Source organism: Chanodichthys erythropterus, chromosome 15 (genome assembly GCF_024489055.1).
Source record: "Chanodichthys erythropterus isolate Z2021 chromosome 15, ASM2448905v1, whole genome shotgun sequence".
Taxonomy (NCBI): domain Eukaryota; kingdom Metazoa; phylum Chordata; class Actinopteri; order Cypriniformes; family Xenocyprididae; genus Chanodichthys; species Chanodichthys erythropterus.
Window position 1 is genome coordinate 32,213,338 of NC_090235.1, and position 15,184 is coordinate 32,228,521.

At 36.9% G+C, this 15,184-nt stretch overlaps 1 protein-coding gene across 5 annotated transcripts in view; it reads right to left on the reverse strand.

Annotated features, from left to right (window-relative positions):
- Positions 1-1,086: 1,086 nt before the first annotated feature.
- The window catches only part of rnf19a (ring finger protein 19A, RBR E3 ubiquitin protein ligase), a 43,036-nt gene continuing 28,938 nt past the window's right edge, over positions 1,087-15,184 (reverse strand). Inside the window, exons 3-12 of one of the 5 annotated variants that reach the window (XM_067411087.1) lie at positions 13,928-14,136; positions 12,583-12,727; positions 12,244-12,406; positions 10,719-10,833; positions 7,414-7,575; positions 5,112-5,325; positions 4,395-4,538; positions 3,652-4,252; positions 2,718-2,741; positions 1,089-2,148 (exon numbers count right to left, since the gene is read on the reverse strand). In XM_067411087.1, the coding sequence (XP_067267188.1) occupies positions 2,068-2,148; positions 2,718-2,741; positions 3,652-4,252; positions 4,395-4,538; positions 5,112-5,325; positions 7,414-7,575; positions 10,719-10,833; positions 12,244-12,406; positions 12,583-12,727; positions 13,928-14,136 (1,858 nt within the window). In that variant the 3' untranslated portion in view covers positions 1,089-2,067. Of the gene's footprint in view, positions 4,253-4,394; positions 4,539-5,111; positions 5,326-7,413; positions 7,576-10,718; positions 10,834-12,243; positions 12,407-12,582; positions 12,728-13,927; positions 14,137-15,184 lie in introns of all 5 variants that reach the window. The other 4 variants (XM_067411089.1, XR_010897271.1, XM_067411088.1 and 1 more) reach the window with 4 other exon arrangements.

Genomic DNA, 15,184 nt, shown 5'->3' on the forward strand with positions numbered 1-15,184 from the left:
ACCAAAGCCTGTTACTGAGTTTTTGAAATGAGCGCATGCGTAAGAACAACCCCCCTCCTTCACAGCTCATTTCAAGGGAACGCCTCCCAAAACTCGTGCACGAGTATTGGAACACAAGTGTTTACCACCGGCATTCGCTGTGTCGTGTTAGTGGATTCATTATGTCGGACTCACCGCAGGTAACTCATGATCTGCAGTTGTTACTCCTGTCTCCTGACAAAAACATTGCATGCAGCGCCTGTGGAGTGTGGAAAGTTACCGGAGCGCAGGTCTCTCACATGGATCGTCACGGCAGTGATTGACAAGCCAGAGGGCCAATCGTTTACGCGTTGATCACGTAAACGATTGGCTGATGTTTTTAAGGCCCTACCTCGTGCACAGATGATGTATATTAATATTATTCCTTTCAGTGCACCTAATAAATAGTCTTTTATCAGTTAGTAAAGACAGTTTCAAGTAATATTGCAAAAATGTATAAAACAAAACATCCTCTTTAGCACCTTTTATTAGACTGCACCAATTAACATTTCATCAGAATGTCTAGTAAATTACATGTCAATGACATCCTTGCTAAATAAAGGTATCGATTTCTTTAAAGAAAAATATATTAACAAGCCTACACTTTTGAACAGTCGTGTAAATATAAGCATATATATATATATATATATATATATATATATATATATATAACGTTTTACATGTTCATTATGATATGAATATTTTAATTCAGTAACATTAATCTAAATTTCACAGCATTTATTAATCTTAGATTCTGAACAATAAAGCATTGTTTTTCCACTTAAACATGTAAATTCATTAATCAAATTTGGTCATTAATCAAATTTGTGACATTAACCATGCACACAAAAAGTGAAAAAGTTGTCACTTTGACACCTGCTGTCTCTAGAGTAGAAATGCAACCCCGATTATATTAACCAAACTAATATTGAGTGAATTATTTTTAATATTTCACTCATATAACGCTAATATTTTATACCTCACTGTGTATAAGTAATTATATCCATTCATCTAAACACACCACCACCATTATAATTCCATTATGCATCTGAAGATTGAAGTTGAGCAAACACAAACAGAACACCTCTGGATTCATGTTTTTATTTTCATTTAGATATGCATTTACACGCATATTATAAAGCAAATATACAAATATCAAGCTGTTCTGAACAAGTTAGAAATCAATCAGCCCTAGCCTCTGAAGTAATAATCGTACAGATACGGGCAGGAAGGCTCAAAACATAAGAAAAAAAAAAAAAAAAACACTAAAGAAATAGAAGGAACAAAAAACAAAAGAAAAACAAAAGCAGCTTGTGGCATTGGATCAGTCCCGGGAGATTTACTGAGCAGCACCAGAACGGCAGCGAGAAAGACAAACAGAAATCAACTCTTGAACTAGACCCGTGCGCTCACGGCACGGCTGTACACGCAGACAGGACCAGGATTAACAGTGCAAACACACGGGTCAGAGCCTCGAGTCCGAGGAGGCGTCCGTAAACTGTGAGTGCGTCGAAGTGTGCAGGGGTCACAGGGGTGACGAGTCATCGTCGGTGAGCCTGAGTGCTGTCTTTGGTAGGCGGTCGGTTGTGTAGTCCCTGACCGTTTAACACAGGGACGATAGGAAACGATGTCACGCCGCCTCGCTAACATTCAGCCTCATCCAATACATTTGAATTCATAAGACACAAACCGGAGGAACAAACATAGTTTTTCGATGATCAAAAAGGCACCATGAGTCGATACAAGAGAAAGAAATAAATCAGGTTGAAGACCTAAATGTGATTACCATCATAGCCTTTACAATGCATGTAGTTTGACAAAAAATATTTTTTTTAACAGGATGCAAATCCTTCTGATTCATAAATACAAACCCTTTGCACCCATAACAGTTCTATAAAGAATTATCAGTGGACTTGGCTTTGCAAGGACATTTTTTTTTATTTTTTTTTATTTTTTTAAACATGCCAGACTTGCTTCCTCCCCAAAATGGGTTTGGTCAAGGGTCCCCATCCTACCAGCAGGGGGCGCGACGCAGCTTTATTCAGCTTCTCACTGGCTTTTCAAATCAGAAGCAGCACCCTGCACAGGGCTTGAACATCTTTTCCCAAAAATGGAAAATAAGCTGTGACACTAGATGAGAGAAATGAAAAGAACCCCAAAAAAATTAAAAACACAATCATGTACAAGAATCATTGCTGTGAAAAGGGAAATCTACTACTGCCTGGTCCCTCATTGGCTCATCTTGTATGAATGATCTCAAAAAGAGCATCAGATTCCCCCCTGACTTCCTTGGTGCCTTTGAATAGTTGCAGATTTCTTCAACTAAAGCTATATGTTGGGTAACTGAGAGTATATGTGTGTATATGTGTGGTGAAGGTGCCTGAATACACGGGTCAATCACATGGAATCTGTCAAAAAAATGTCATGGTCATATTTCATCCCAAAATCACAAAGCAAGAAATTATATTTAAAGAAAATGAAGCCAATTTAAGAACAATAAGCTTAACTTTTATTATTATTTTAAAAAAAAAAAAAGTAAATTAAATGCATCTCTCCTTTCAATTCTCATGTCCATAATGAAAAGAAAAATCCCATTCTTATTACTTCAAAAATTATATATTTAAATTACAGTTGTATTTGAAGAAATGTGCTAAAAAGGGATAGTCCACCCAAAAATTATTTTGCCATCATTTACTCACCCTGGGTGGCTGTACAACTTTCATCTGTGGAATACAAAAGAAGACATATTGAAGAATGTTTGTAACCAAACAGTTTCGGTTCCCATTGACTTCCATTATCAATTCAATTCTTCAAAACATCTTTTGTGTTTTGCAGTAAAAACAAGTCATGCAGGTTTGGAACATGAGGGCGAGTAACAATAGCAATTTTCATCTTTGGATGGACTATGCCTTTACCTTGAAATTGTCAAAATACAAACTAAAATTGCCATAATACTAAGTTGTCCTAAACAGAGGCTTCATTTCATGCATGAAAGGAATGTTTTTTTTCATTTTGTTCCTTTTTAAAAATTTTGGGATGAACAATGAGCCGGACACATTTTGCAAGATTCCTCCACACACACGTGTTCCTCATTGGAGAGGTTATTCATCCCAGCGACCCTGAACACTGAAATAGAGGCATGTGTGATTGACAGCTACATCATCACCATTATCGGTGCATCACTTGCCACCCTACATTCATCTGTTGCCTTTCTGAATCTTATCTGATCTGTCGTCCATCTCTATGCACAGACTGACAGGCCTTTACGCAATCTGTCAATCAAATGGTAACCTTTGGTCACGGTGAGCTTTCTGAAACCTCGAGGCACATCCTGCCCTTGACTAGTGTAAAAATATTGGCGTTCCATCTCCAACATTCGAATTATCAACCGACCGGGACGTTAAACCTCCATGAAACCCTTACAGACTTTAACATTTTTAATTCAGTGTGCAATCCTTGGTAATAAAGTGGGTGTTGAGGTTAGCTGTGAAAGCATTTGGGTTAACTCAACCCGTCTGGTTATATCTCTGTTTGAATGCAGGCGTTGCGAACGGGACTAGCCGGCTGAGGAAGGTTGTTATTGTGTTCTTTAGGCGAGCTCTGACCCGCGTCAGCCGCACAGATTAAACTCACATTCTCCTCTGCAATGTAGCACAGGGGACGTTCTGCTGCTCCGTCAGGGGTAAGAGGGGCTACCGCAGCTTGTGGGAGAGTCCCAGAGGTGGGACAATTTTCCAGCCGGTCGTTCTCGACCTCAGGAAGGGGGCTGACCGCTCCGCCCGTGTTGGGATGTCGGATGTGAGACTCATAGCAAGGGGGTCTGCAGGCGTCCAGGTCGGAGCAGCTGAACTCTGAGAAGTGGCTGGAGTGCGAGTCGGCCACAGACGGCAGGCTGCCGCTCAGAGAGGGCGAGTCCAACTCACTGGAGTTGGTGCTGCGGCGCTCTAGCAGCTGGGCATCCATGTCTTCGCGCGTCTCGTTGATCTTGGTGCCACCGCTCTTTTTGCGCAGCTTGCCTTTACTTTTCTTTCCGGAGGAAGAGGACGAGGTGGAGGATGGCTCCTTGGCCCAGCGAGACGTAACGCATTTGCCCTCGTGCGGACAGCCAGCGGGGCAAATGCTGACTCCGGGCCCTCCGCTGCTGCCGTCGTCCATACTGCTGCTGCCGCTGTGGTGCCTGAGCTTCCCTCGTTTAGATTCCACATCCACCTGCACCTCCATACTGTTCCCATCTCTGCTCCACAACGACAGAACATTATTAATTACAGCTCAACTTCCTACAGTCCCTGATGCTACATTATTATTACATAAACAGATGTGTTAAGCAGTCTCAAAGTGCTTGTAAACTAAATTCTTTCAGTTATATAAACACAGACCTGTCCAGAGGCAAGTAGGCATTGAGAATGGATCCAGCCATTGCTTTGGTACTAGCGTTGTCACTGATTGTCCCCAGACTGACAGTACCAGACTCCCCACTCAGACTGCAACGCTCCTTTTGAACATCAGCTTGAACCTCCAACCTGAGACACATAAACAGCAAATTTCAGTCTTGTTCACACCAACCTTCATGTCTGGCATAATTTTTTTTTACCAAAAGCCAATGCATTTTTCCATTGGCTTTTGGATTATTGCGACTAGGCTCTGTGAGCAAGTAAAATTTATGATTCTTATATGTTGTTCATCATGATAATCTTCACAAATAAACAACTATGAATTTTGAAGCCTAAATACAAATCAGCAGAAGTAAACGGTTATAAACAGAAGTAGGCTATAAACAATTTCACTGAGCTTCCGTCTTCAAGAAACATTTTCCCTGAATATTTGAGTTAGAATAGTTTGCAGGGCCGTGATTATGAGAATAAGTGTTCAGCATGAAGATGTTTAATGTTCCAGACAACCTCTGTTACAGTTAAAGCATCAAAATGTACTCACATCCTTGCCAAAACTATGTATAATGGTCTTTTTGGACTGGGTCTTTTAAATTTGAGTTCACTTTGCACTTTGACTTCAAAAGACATGCCCCTTTAAGTTTTTTTTTTTTTTTTTGGCCAATAATTGTGCACGGCTTGACCTGTAAACAAGGTGTCACTGACCTGTTAAAGCAGTTGACCATGGCACTTCCTGACAAGCTGCCAGTGATGCTGGCCCCAGCAAGTGCCATAGTGCTGGCGTTCTCACTCAGGTTGTCTCTCATTGCTCCAATGCGTTCCATGTGGCTCCCGCTGGCACTCAGGCTGCCCGTCAGACCCCCTACACTGCCCTCACCAATGCTGGGGTTATGCCTTGTCTCTGCTACTGATGTGGTGTCTGTTGAGGCAGAAGGGGGACATTACAGCCGTTTATAAAAGTTTGAAGCAAACTATGACAGAAATATATTACTATTATACAATATTTTTAATGGAATATCAGTTTCATAAGATTTTTCATGCACGTTTTAATTTAAACAGTAAACCTCTTGTTCATCACTTTCTTTGCCAAAAAATAAAAGAATTGGTAAAATTTAATTTGATTACATTTTACAAGATAAATTAGATAGAAGTTTTAAGCATTCATTTGATAATACAATTGTATCAAATCATAAAACACAAAATCCAGAAAAATGCAATTTAATTACCACTTTCAAGGCCCAGAAAGGTAGCAAAGACATTGTTAAAATGGTCCATGTGACTGCAGTGGTTCAAACTTAATTTTATGAAGCGACGAGAATACTTTTTGTGCACATGAGCAAAACAAAAATAACAATTCAACAATTTCTTCTCTTCCCTGTCATTCCCCTACACCAGGGGTGTCCAAACTACGGCCCGCGGGCCAACTGCGGTCCGGGGATGAATTTAAGCGGCCCGCGGCTTGTCTATTAAAATATATAATGTGTGGCCAAGGGAAACATTAACGCACCAAAAGCGGAACGAAACGGTGCTAATTGTGCGCACCGCTCACAAATGTGTTTTCTTGCTGAGTGTCTCGATCACACGACAACTAAACAGTCAGCGAGAAGTGTTCAAGTTCGGCGTAAATGTTTCAGGTACAAGCTGCAAATCTCTCTGTGATTTAATTCAGTTTAAAGCCAGTTGAAAGCGCTGACTGAATCCACAACACTAACAGTTTTGTGCATTCCTATTTATATTAAATGTGTTCATAGACTAAATACCTTAAAGCCATTCTAGATATAAAAACAATATTTTTACTTTTTACCATGTAGTGAAGTGCCATATGTGGTTTAACCTACGGTGATCTAATTAGAGTACTTTTCATTTAAATAAGAATAAAGTTCTAACTCAGTAATAATATTTAAATTTCAACATTTAAAAAAAGAGGTTAAGTTTTATAGATATTGTGTATTAAATTTGCACCTGTGTCCTATCTCAAACTACTCTATCAGCTCAAGCTTTTGTCAAATCTGTTATGTTTTGAAGAAACAAAACATGTAGGCCTTAGAATTTATATATATATATAAATATATATATATATATATATATATATATATATATATATATATATATATATATATATATATATATATATATATATATATATATATATATATATATATATGACCCACTTTATATTAAGTGGCCTTAACTACTATGTACTTATATTTAAATTAATCATTTGATACAATGCACTTTGTGTACACACGTTTTTACATTGTACTTATATTTTAAAAACACCTGCATGTAATTACATCTGTAATTAATTTCTGTAATTACATTTATAATTACACTGTTGACCCATCCCTTAACCCTTACCCCACCCTTAAACCTACCCATACCACCAAACCTGTCCCTAATCTTACCCGTATCCCACCTCAATAGCTGCAAATGTGTTTTGCAATTCAATATGACCCCAATAACTACATTGTACTTATTTTTTGATGCAAGTACATAGTAGTTAAGGCCACTTAATATAAAGTGGGACCGAATAATATATATATATCTCCTGATATCTCTTACATATATTTCAAGTTGTCCTAAACCTCTCTGTCTCTAGCTTACACTGCACATCAGGACAAAAGTTATTTGTTCCCAGCGTTACCTAAGCTTCACGGGAATTATCTGGTGTTTGAGGAAAAAAACAACAACTTGATCCTTGAATATCAGTAGTTGTGTCTAGAAAAGGATAAACTCAAGGTCCCTAAATATGGCTCACCTTCAATACATTTCTAGTGGGACCCGTTTTACCCTGTAAAGCCTACACATCCTAGCACACTCCAGGAGGAGCACTTTAAACTAGAACACAATTCACACATTTGCATTAAGCCTGAGCAAGGAGGAGAGAAACTGTGAAATCCTGGGGGAGAGACAACCAAGACAGAGACTGTGAATGAGAGAATGACAGGGAGGAGGACAGATTCTGAAGGCTTTTTTTGTGTGTTTGCCTTCAGTTAGGTTCACTCACCAGTCACAGCAGCTCCGGTGCCCACGTTCATGTCGTTCTCATCATCAAACTCGATCCGCACTCCTTTTCCATTCCCCGCAGACACACCACAACCACCGCTACGGCACAGAGAGATGGGCACCACACCATAGACATATGCCAACATGATGGGCACTCCTATCCCTATGCAGACAAAAAAAAAATATATATATAATGGTTACACAATACTGCTACACAAGAAGTACAGCCACCTTTAAAATAGGGGTGTAAAAAATATCGATACACATGAATATCGCGGTATGTTTGGTGATACTGTCTAAATTATCAAAAACACTATCGATAGAATATGTAATATGTACTGCACGTTTTCCTCTCAGTAACAAAATAAACAACAAAAAAATGACAGCGGTGACAGCATAAAGAAAGCATGTGATCATAGCAATGTGGATATGTTTGCATCAGCTCTGTTCAGCACTTCAGTGAATTCTCGTTTATTAAGATAGCACTTTATACAATAGACTGCTTTAAAGCAAGCAGCTTTACAGTATTAAATATAAAAACAAACAGATATTCAGTCATGAAATGGACAATGCACAAGTTGTTAAATAGTTTAGAAATTAAAAACTGCTATACTGTGAACCTTTAAAATACATTCCAAAAGAATCCTGCAGTCACTTTACTACAAAATAGTGATTGTGATATAAATGCTAATTATACTGTATTGATTAAACAAAATAAAGTTGTTTGTAAGGTTTTGTGCATATGGTGGTGTGTTCTTTATTACTTTTTTTTCTAAAATTACATCCTTTTTCTAAAAAAAAAAAAAGCAATATATCACCTTTCTTACAGTATCGCAATATATCACAAAATATTTATATCGTAACCCCTGTATACGCATCATATCGCCAGATTCTTGGCAATACACAGCTCGACTTTAAACCAGAGATTATCAATTAAATTAGCATTTTCTGAAAGAAATACCTGGACAAGACCGCAAAAGAAGTCAATAACTATAAATGTTTAATAACCGTTCTAATTCTATGAGAATAAGGAATGCCTATATAATGATAACAAAACAGAGGAACAATATCGTCACAATTATTTTGTACATTTTTTCAAGCTGATCAATAAAAACACTGAATCAGCCAACAGCCAATCTGAATCTACCAGCCTTTAAAAAGTGTGATTCAAAATTCAATCTAGTTATAGTTATTATTTTTGGTTAAACAGGCCTTTAGTATTAAATTTGTAGTTAAGATTAATTTTAGGCTTTGGCTGTGCAGTGTAAAGACAGCTATAATTAGTTAATATAGCCAAGAAAGGCCAATAACAATTCAGCATACAAACATTACAATGACATCACTGTTGGTTACATTTTAAATGATGAAAAGGTCAACAGGATATTATACATTGTCTAATCTTTAATCTAAAAAACAAATTAAATCAAGTCTCTGTGTTTAGAAGGTGGGGCTGAATAAACTTATGCCACAGTCTGTGAAAACCCAACTAAAAGTAATTTTTTGTGATTCACTGTTTTCTACATAAAAATATCCTATATAATGTAAAGAACATTCTGTGAAAACATAACCTTGATATCTTTAATATTGACTGAGTAAGGCTATGTCAAAGATTTGAATTTCAGGCTTAGAAAATGCTTTTTGGAAATGTCCAAAAAGCATTAAAACATTTAAATGAATGGGGGTACCATAAGAGCAAGCTTTCAATGTTTTAATTGTAGAAACAATTACCAAATAAATTTACTGGAATGACTTGTATAACTTTATTTTATTAATAATCAGTAGAAAATCTCAATCTATTTCTGGGCTATTGTGTAACATTTGGAGAAAAACTGGGATGACGCAAAAAAAAAAAAAAAAAAAAAGTTAACCGGTCAGTTAAAAAAAACAAAACAAAACAAAAACTGCTTCAGTATATTCATTACAAATAAATTTATTATTATTATTATTGTTACAAAAGTTGTTCAGTCAAGAGCAGTGAGTGATTCCCTCTTTTCTTTTAACATTAATGATACAGACAGCAGGTTTATTAGCCCATATGTGACCCGTGCTGGCAAAATGAGTTGCAATGAGCAAATTTTAAAAAATGAGTTATTTTCACATTATCTATAAAAAAAACAAAAAAAACATTCAAAATGATGTATGATTTGTTAGAATCGAACAAAATTGTTTTTGTTCGATTCTAACACCTGTTTAAAGTCAAAAAAGTCAAAAATCGAGTTAAAGTTATCTGAAAAATGTGTCAATCAGTGATCAGTGAGATTGTTTTGTTTACATCAGCATGAGTTTGAAAATGACATTTCATTGGTTCAGATTCATGCCATCTAGAATTCGCTATGTATATTCACAAAGTTGGAATGCTGCACTTTACAAACACCAAACTAAAAACTGTATTTTTCATGGACCAAAATGATATTCACAGTTCTAGTCATCATCATCCTCCAGAAAGTTATCTTCTATAAGACCTGTTATTTCATAATTTGGGGGCAATTCCACAGAGATTTATAGCATTCAAGTAGTTTAAACAATCAGCTATCTTCCGTTCCTCGCGCTTCATAGGTGCTGCCCTGTCAGATCTGGAAATTTATCAACCCAAGCATCAGCATCCAAAGACCAAATTATTTTGACATGTAGCAGGCCAGGCATAAAAGGTCTTTAAAATAAGATGCTTATTTTGGCAGGATGTTCCTGAAATTTCTTTGCTGACATGAAAAAAATCTACACAGAAATCGAAACCCGGCTTAAGTTGCAATTTCATTGCCTTTCCCGGTACTGACCTGATTGTCGCTTGTGCAGATTGATATTAAAGTTTGTTTGCACTTTCTAATGGTAGAAAAGAACTGAGTGATACAAGAATCAGCAGGTATTTCTGTGTTGAAATAAAACCCAGAGACAAATGAAAACAAATTGTTAAGGAAGCCAACTTCCGGTATTTTAGTGCAAAATAATTCAATGTAGTATCAATAAAATCATTAATTTCAGTATTTTTCATTTATAAATGAAAATTTAAGTACTGCATCTCAAATCCCTTGGTATAATCTATCATTTACAGCAAAAATGCACTTTACCCATTTTCATCATTTTTATGGCTATGACTACTTTGTAAAAATAAACAAAGTAGTTAGATTATGCGACTTTAGCTGGGGTTTCACAGACAGGGTCACAATTGCAGCCATTTAATACTTAGGGTTATGGGTTCAGAACAAACAAAGTTCTTTAATAATAGTACAAAAGCAAACTGCTGTTAATTAAAGTGACTCAATAGGCAGAAAAAAAAAAAAAAAAAAAAAAAGAGTTGAGTCTGCTTACCGACAGTGACAGCGGCAACCACTGGAGACACAATCACTGACAATGTCACCCCGCCGGCTATGACAAGGTTCCTCTTGTGCTTAGAGATGTCCTTTCCCTCATAACGATTATGAATCTGAAGTAGATGGATTCAAATATTGAGTGAATAAACATCTGTCTGCCGTCACACTGCTCATTCATTATTCTCAATTAAATTACGCTTTGGTTACTCATAATGCTAGCATAATTTCCAACTTGATAACCTAACAAGAGCCTCTTGAAGATCAAACAAGGCTGATAATTGTGTGATAAGACATGTAGGTCATCATATTTCACAGTCTGTTTATCTGACCTGAATTCTAACTGAGATGTGCACGGTTATGGAAATCACTTCATAATGAAATTCAGATTGAACAGCACATATCTGAAGTGCTATTAATCATTATAAAAAGTGACCCAGTTTGCAGTGGTTTCATCTGGTTCAGAGAGAAGCTGCATATTAACTCAAACATGAAACCAAATCTTAAATGTAGTACACAAATTATACTACATGACTCATTTGCTAGACATAAATCTCAAATCTATTAATACAGATGTAAGAATAGCACTTGCCAAACTGATTTCAACATGCTGGCACCATTCTAACAGGGTTTATAATAAGCAACAATGTTTTTCTAGTCAGATAAAATGAAAGCCCTTATCATGTAGTCACGACAAAGGAATTTGAAGAAACTGGTTCACAAAAGGAGCTGTCAGAAGAAAAAGCTCTCAAATTAAAAAAAAAAAAAAATCAAATATGTCTTGGTGCAGTTGCTTTTATGTCTTAAAAGCAACTGCACTGCAGGTTTGCCGAAAAATCACCAAAATAAAAGCTTATGGTTTAAAAAAAAAAAAAAAAAAAAAAAAAATTACGATTACTGTATTTTTTACAGTTGTACTATATAATTTATTAAATTTGTTTACAGTATAATAGCATTATTATTATTTTTTTACTTTGTTTGATGTTTTTATTTATTTTTCCATTTCATCATAAAAAGAAAATCTATTTTTATAGTCCTTCTTAAGTGGCCAAAAACTAGGAATGGCCTATGAAAACTCAATTGGAAAGAGATTAAGAACATTTTTTTAGCATTAAATTGTTTATTTTCTATGCCAATGCACTCACCTACAAAATAACCCCAATGTTTCTAGAATCACTTCTTTCCTAATAGAACTATTTAAGTCATATATATATATATATATATATCTCAAAATATTTTTCTGAATTTGTTTTCAGTCCACTTATTTCACATTGACAGCTACTCTCAGTTGTAGAAGAAAGACTCTTGGCACCATGCTGACATTAATTACTACTATGGCAACCAAATATGATTAGACTGTCTGGGGAAAAAAGGATCTGATTTCATAACTTGCGAAAATGTGCAGACAATCAATGCAAAAGATTGGGTTTTAAAAAACAAAACAAAACTGAATCGGGTACAGCTGAATGAAATCTTTTCATTTTTTCATTCTCAACATTCAAAGAGTATTTGGATTAGCCACCCACCTTTCTACCAACATACACAGGAATCCCAATGATCATTGCTGGTATGGCAATGCCAGCAATCAGTGCAATGCCAACTGGAGCACCCACAAGTGTCCCCAACTGCCAAAGGATTTTCTTCTTCCTGCTCCAGGGCTTCTTACCCCAGAATGTGCATCCTGAAGGACTGTGTCAGAAACAGAGAAATTAAACCTAGAAATGTAACATTAGCACAAAAAAAAAATTCTTACCACTCCAACTTTGACCTTCATCCATTCTCACAGTTTCAATAATGCAGTTACGTCTGATTTATGTCATTTGGCTTTATATTGTGAACATTGCAGTGGTCTTCAGTACACTGACCTTAAGTAGTGCAGGTCAGAGATCTCCTTCATACAGAGCCAGCAGAACTCACAGCCACACACAGCACAGGTCATGTGATTACAGCTGCCATCATTCATCTTAATGATGTAGGCTGCACAGCGGGGACATGGCTTTATGTCATCGGCTTTGGGGACACAGAAACAGCGGTTAAAACAACTCCTTGTTGACATGATGTCCGAGATTTTGAACGTTTTCACATTAGGTTTGATCATTTTGTACAAACCACAGTATTTGATTTCATAAGGGAGAGATGGCATTCTTATTCTAGAGAGAATTTGATTGGTTTTAGAGCAGTGATTCTCAGCATTCGTGAATCTGAGGCCCCCCACTGTTCAAGACAATTGTTTTTCTGCTGGGAACAATTTATTAAATTGTAATAATTTATTTTGAAAAATGCATTATTCCAGAAGTTTCAAGAGCTGAATATTAGTAATGGTTCACAGTCTTTATTAGAAATGAATTTACATGACTTTCAGGTCCAGATTTACTAACAGCTTGCAACAGCGCAAAACCTCTTTTGGCATTCAAAAACTACTGTCAGGATTTACTAAAGACATACGGTGTCCAAGGCTTTTCATTGCTAATTTCTCACAGTTATTTATGTTGTTGACCTTATTGCATAAGCATTTGTAAAAGTTTCCCTTTCAGATGCAAAATATATGGAAGAAGAGTATTTAAATAAATCATGGAACGTAATTTACCAATGTTTGCGGTAGTCAATTTACTGGTAATTGCACCATTATTTAACACCTAATAAAGGCATTTCTTAACTCATTTTGCACTAGACATGTTATGAAAGTTGTCGCAAGAAGGAGAAATGGCAGAAAACAGACAGTGTGGTAGAAGAGAGAGAATTTTCTCCACTCATGTTCATTTATCGTTCATTTTTCGTTATCCAAACATATAGTTTGCCAAGCCACGTTATTTCTAATTTTCTGCACCAGATTATCATTGGCTCTGTTTGTTTGTGACCCTATAATAATTTGTGTTGTGGTCTTTACTTTGCACACTGACAGTAGATGTGGTCTCATGCTAATTTGTCCTGTTTAGTAAATCTGGCCTTCAGTCATTTCTGATTATGGGATTTTTATTTATTTATTTTGATCGACAAATAGCAGTTTCTACCCAATAAAAACATATGCAAACCAAACTGCTGTTCATTTGAATCATATCCCAGACTTTGGTAAGGCCCACATCTGACATAACAGATATCACACCAATTAAACAGACCAAACTTTGATGTTAAGTGGCCATGGTTCTTCACCAAAAGCCCTAAAGGAAAAATATTTTTAGGCGCGTGTTAGTTTGTGTTTTGTGGGCTTACCAGCAGCGCCACTCTCCTGGCTGTAGCTGAGTGACGACGATCTGAAGGGCCTCAGCCGGAGGCTCTGAGCTCTCTGCTGTCGTGCGGCGTCACAGGTCTGATTTGGGTGCCACAGCTGTTTACAGTGGTAACAGAACTCCGTTCCGCAGCCCTCACGACCACACGTGATCTTTGGACAGCTGGCACAACCGAAGGCAATGACTGCATACCTGTCAAATCAAACAGACAAATACTTTCACAGCTATACACAAGCATACTACAAAAGATGCATTAGCTCATACACATCTGAGGACACCCATCAAGTCAGAAAAAAAAAAAATCAAGATTTATATATTAGTACGATTACAGGAAACTAATTGTTTACTAATAATTCATGTTTGTTCATTATCTAAAACAAACATGCCATGTTATATAACTGCAGCTATCTGGTAACAGCATAAATGGCGGGTCTTTTTGATCAATCTAGATTAACAGCCCTGCTAATTTAAACTGATGGCATCATCAGTTACCATAGGCAATGGTCATCATGACCCAACCTTTATTAATGAGAGCCAATCAAATGTAAGATGTGCTTTCCTGCAGGGATAATGGTTGTTGGAAAGTCACAAGAGGGCAGATGCTACAGGATCAGTCAGTTGTTCCAGCAACACAGACATGTTCTCAAAACCTCATGAAAGAGTCTTATGTTTGCATGTGGACTGACAAAATTACAATTTAATTTGATACAAAAGAAGCTACAACTCTGTGGCGCAAACCAGATGCCATTTTTCTGAACTGTCTGTTTTCAGCCTGAGAAAAGCCTCCATGACCTCCACCAACAATGTGGCCTTTGTTATTAGAGTTGCCCATATTTCTAGAGGAGTCTGAGAGAGTAAGAGTAAAGTGTAAGACCCCCCCCCCCGTCTGATCTACAATCAACCCTAACAAAAGACAGTAATGTCAAAATAAGGATAGTGACAGCACAAGAACAAAAGTCAAATGAGTTTTCCAGTCCACAGCACAAAGAAAGCACTGCATGTAACACAGCATGAAACCTGACACATAGCCTTTCCACTAAACCGAAAATATGTGCAAATCTTTAAACATTGCATATGTTTGTCTTCCAAGAGTGTAACCTCATTTGCCCTGCAGTGCAACAATGCAGAATCAATGCAACTCACTCCGACTGCTATTCACATCAACTATGAACATGCTCTACTAATGTCTGGTAGCCAAAAAGTGTCCAAATACTTTATCTTCATTATGAACAGTAAGGCT